This window comes from Sturnira hondurensis, unplaced genomic scaffold (genome assembly GCF_014824575.4).
Source record: "Sturnira hondurensis isolate 20B ecotype Veracruz unplaced genomic scaffold, ASM1482457v3 Scaffold0001928, whole genome shotgun sequence".
NCBI classification, from domain to species: Eukaryota; Metazoa; Chordata; class Mammalia; order Chiroptera; family Phyllostomidae; genus Sturnira; species Sturnira hondurensis.
This window is the reverse complement of record NW_028074559.1, coordinates 115,602-119,709: the sequence shown is the minus strand read 5'-3', so window position 1 is coordinate 119,709 and position 4,108 is coordinate 115,602. Positions and strand designations below refer to the sequence as shown.

The 4,108-nt window shown below is 43.0% G+C and overlaps 1 protein-coding gene across 1 annotated transcript; it reads left to right on the top strand.

The window, feature by feature from the left end:
* The first annotated feature begins 2,125 nt into the window (after positions 1-2,125).
* On the top strand, positions 2,126-3,306 carry LOC118981322 (olfactory receptor 8B12-like). The gene is made up of 2 exons (XM_037038018.1): positions 2,126-2,568; positions 2,775-3,306. The coding sequence occupies exons 1-2, from the start codon at positions 2,126-2,128 to the stop codon at positions 3,304-3,306; spliced, it is 975 nt and encodes a 324-aa protein (XP_036893913.1).
* Positions 3,307-4,108: the final 802 nt, after the last annotated feature.

The following is a 4,108-nucleotide window of genomic DNA, read 5'->3' as shown; positions in this document are numbered from 1 at the left end:
CTACAGGCATCGGGATCCATTAGATTACTCTGGGCAGTGGACAATTCTCAGTGTAACCACAAGACTAAATAGAAAGATGAGGCACCATAATGCTGAGCCTTAGCCATGAAAGAACAACTCCTCACTGCGGTATGTGTAACACTCAGACACACATACAGGCCTGTGTGAAGTGGTTGTATTTGCACTCGCCTGGAAGAAGATAGTTTCTGCCTTTGTGTTTTGATTTCCTAACTTCTCTAAAAAGACCTTACTAGGATGTTTGAAGCCACATGGGGACCACAAAAACAGAGATGCAGGAACGAGGAGATGCCCTCTCAACTCTAGGTTCCACTCTCAGGCGTGAGGTGTTTTTCTCTCTCTATGTGAGCAACTCTTTTCTTTTTCCCTCCCATACTATCCCAGAGGAGGATGGCTGCAGATAACACCTCCTCTGTGACAGAGTTTATCCTTCCAGGCTTAACGGACCAGCCAGGACTCCAGCTCCCTCTTTTCTTTCTTAGCCATTAACACAGTACCAAAACCTATCTAATCCACTAGCTATAAAATCTTTCATTCTTGGTATATACAAGACACGGATAAGAAGAGTAGACTGCAAGTTGCCATATAAAATTTTATTTCTTCTTATATAAGTGAAATTTTTTGGAGACAATTTGACAAAGTGTTCAGTTTACACTAGCCAAAACTTCTACCCGGACACAAGGGTGCTGTAGATAACACACATTAAGGACCCATGTTTGCTTAAGGAGACCAGCAAGGTTCTTGAATCTACAAGCTATGTGTGCTCCTCACTTTTAAAATGGAGATTAATAGGTCTACCTACAAGGTTGTTCTCAGGAATACACAAGATAAAATTATTTATGCATTACTTTGGATTCTTCAGTTGAGGGTGCTGACTCAGATACAGTGTCTGGTATACAGTAAGTGCTCAATAAGAGGACAAAGTACAAGACTTATATTCCACACACTGCTTTGTTCTTAATTGTACTTAGAAAGATGCAACCTAAATGAAAGGAAAGGCCATTAAAAGCCCCGTCAGGCACCTCAAGGGCATAAACAAATATTTTTTCTTCCTTAGGGAGCAAGGATCCTGAGAGAGCCACTGTATCTAGGTCACTGTGGTCCCTAATCAAGAATAACACTGTATGGACCTTATAAAGGTGCTCTCCCATCCCTGGAAGCTGGACTGGAGGGTCGGGACAAAGGAGATCAGAGACCATCTTCTTCAGCTCAACAGGAGAACCAAGACAAACTAAAGGCTTTGAAGTTTAAAGGAGAGAGGCAGAAGCAGAGCAGTCTGAGCTCTGAGGTATCCTCTTCTTGTCACCAGGGCCACCTGAATATCCATGAGAGAAATGGGTGGGAGCCAGCAGAGTCCAGCACTGTGACTGCAGTTGGAAGGAGGGTGAGTGCCTGCCTGATCTGGTCTGTGCTTTAGCAGAGTGGATAGGGTGAGAAGCCCAAACCCCGGAGCCAGAGAGCCTGAGTTCCCCTTCTGCTGCCAATTAGAAGGACAGGGGTTGTGCCCAGTGTCCTCACCTGTTCAATGGGTTTAATCAAAATGCCCCAGACCACTTAGAACAGTATCACTAGCATAGTTAGGGGTTGACAAATGTTCCTATTTTCTTGGGTTTAGTTACTAACTTTACCTTATTACTCCAGTAGTATTTTCACATAATATTTCCACAGCCATTCCTGCTACAGACTCAGGGCAACACAGCCTCATCTTCCTGTTCTGACCAGCACTGACCAGAGGTGGAAGGTCTAGGGCAACTGGCTTCTGCTTCCAAACAGCACTGAAGAGAAGGACCCAAGTCACACAAAAGTCGGTCCAGGCCTGCAGAGGGCAGGCAGTACCAGACGAGTGTCACCACTGCAAGATTGCAGGCTCATCCCAGCTGAGCTTTGTGGACTGCTCCTCAGTTGGATGAGCACTTACTCTGGAGGCTACTTTCACCCACCAACAGTTACTAGGATGTTTGAAGCCACATGGGGACCACAAAAACAGAGATGCAGGAACGAGGAGATGCCCTCTCAACTCTGGGTTCCACTCTCAGGAGTGAGGTGTTTTTCTCTCTCTATGTGAGCAACTCTTTTCTTTTTCCCTCCCATACTATCCCAGAGGAGGATGGCTGCAGATAACACCTCTTCTGTGACAGAGTTTATCCTTGCAGGCTTAACGGACCAGCCAGGACTCCAGCCCCCTCTCTTCTTTCTGTTTCTGGGCTTCTATGTAGTCACCCTGGTGGGGAACTTGGGCTTGATAATACTGATTGCACTGAACTCTCATCTTCAAATTCCCATGTATCTTTTCCTCTTCAACTTGTCCTTCATTGACTTCAGTTACTCCTCTACCATCGTCCCCAAAATGCTCATGAGTTTTGTCTTAAAGAAGAATGTCATCTCCTACACAGGGTGTATGACTCAGTTCTTTTTCTTCTGTTTCTTTGTCATTTCTGAATCCTTCATCCTATCAGCAATGGCATATGACCGCTATGTGGCCATCTGTAAACCACTGTTGTACACACTCACCATGTCTCCTCAGGTGTGTTTATTTCTTTCCTGGGTGTCTACGGGATGGGAATTTGGGGGGCTATAGTGCATACAGGTAATATACTGTTTCTGACCTTTTGTGCAGAAAACCTTCTCAATCATTATATGTGTGACTTTCTCCCCCTCCTTGAGCTCTCCTGCAATAGCTCTAACATGAATACTTTGGTGGTCTTTACTCTTGTGGCCATTGACATTGGGGTGCCCATTNTTTCTTTGCTGGGTGTCTACGGGATTGGAATTTGGGGGGCTATAGTGCATACAGGTAATATACTGTTTCTGACCTTTTGTGCAGAAAACCTTCTCAATCATTATATGTGTGACTTTCTCCCCCTCCTTGAGCTCTCCTGCAATAGCTCTAACATGAATACTTTGGTGGTCTTTACTCTTGTGGCCATTGACATTGGGGTGCCCATTGTGACCATTTTTCTCTCTTATGGCTTCATTCTGTCCAGCATTTTACACACTAGTTCTACTGAGGGCAGATCCAAAGCCTTTAGCACCTGCAGTTCTCACATAATTGCACTTTCTCTCTTCTTTGGCTCAGGAGCTTTTGCGTACCTTAAACCATCTTCTATTATACCCCTTGACCAGGGCAAAGTCTGCACTCTGTTCTATACCACTGTGGTGCCCATGTTGAACCCACTAATCTACAGCCTAAGGAACAAGGATGTCAAATTAGCCATGAAGAAAACCTTGGCCAGAATAACATTGTCTCCAAAGGAGTTGGAAATTGAGAAAAGAGATGAGAATTTTTAAATTAGAGTGTTGTTATTATTTTATCATCATCATCATTAAGGAATTCAATCTTCATGCTTTGTATTCTACATTTAAAGAAAATTTTAACATTTTCCCAAATGGATTTATTCTCTTTCACCATCACCGCAACTCTTCCTTCTTTATTTTATGAAAATAGTCTTTGCAATCATACAATATGCAATATTGAATGGGGCTTCAGAATCATTTCATCTAGTCCAAAAATATAAAAAACTACCTGGCAGCAGAGCCAGGACTGAAATTCCAGCTTGAATCTCAATTCAGTTTGTTTTCCATTGTGCCATGTTTTTCCCCCATCTTTATCTTGGAAGATGCCATTTCTCATGTTAGTTGACTTAGTACATCTAAATTAAAAAGCGATTGCCAGTAATTTCATGCTAGTTGCACAGCATAATTTTAATACATCACATTTTACATGAGTATAGGAGGTGAAAAATTTAGTTGAGTAAGTCCTGGCAAAATGACAAGATCAGTGTCTGATGAGTTTTGTAGTGTGTAAATGGATAATGTGTTATGTTTTCCAAAAGGTAAGTGTGGTGACCACTGACTTGCTGAGTGCAACACCGGGCACATGGGTTAGGGAATTAGGAATTACAGAGGATAGAAATGGAATTTGAAGGGTAGAAAGATGTGGAGTGGACACATGATATTATTTCAAGGCTGAAACGGAATTTGGAGTCTCATATCAAGGTTTATCTTGGTTGTGGTCCAAGGTCACTAGGAGCTGTGCTATCTGACCTGGTAGTCACTAGTCATGTAAGGTATTGAGCAACTGAGATGTTGA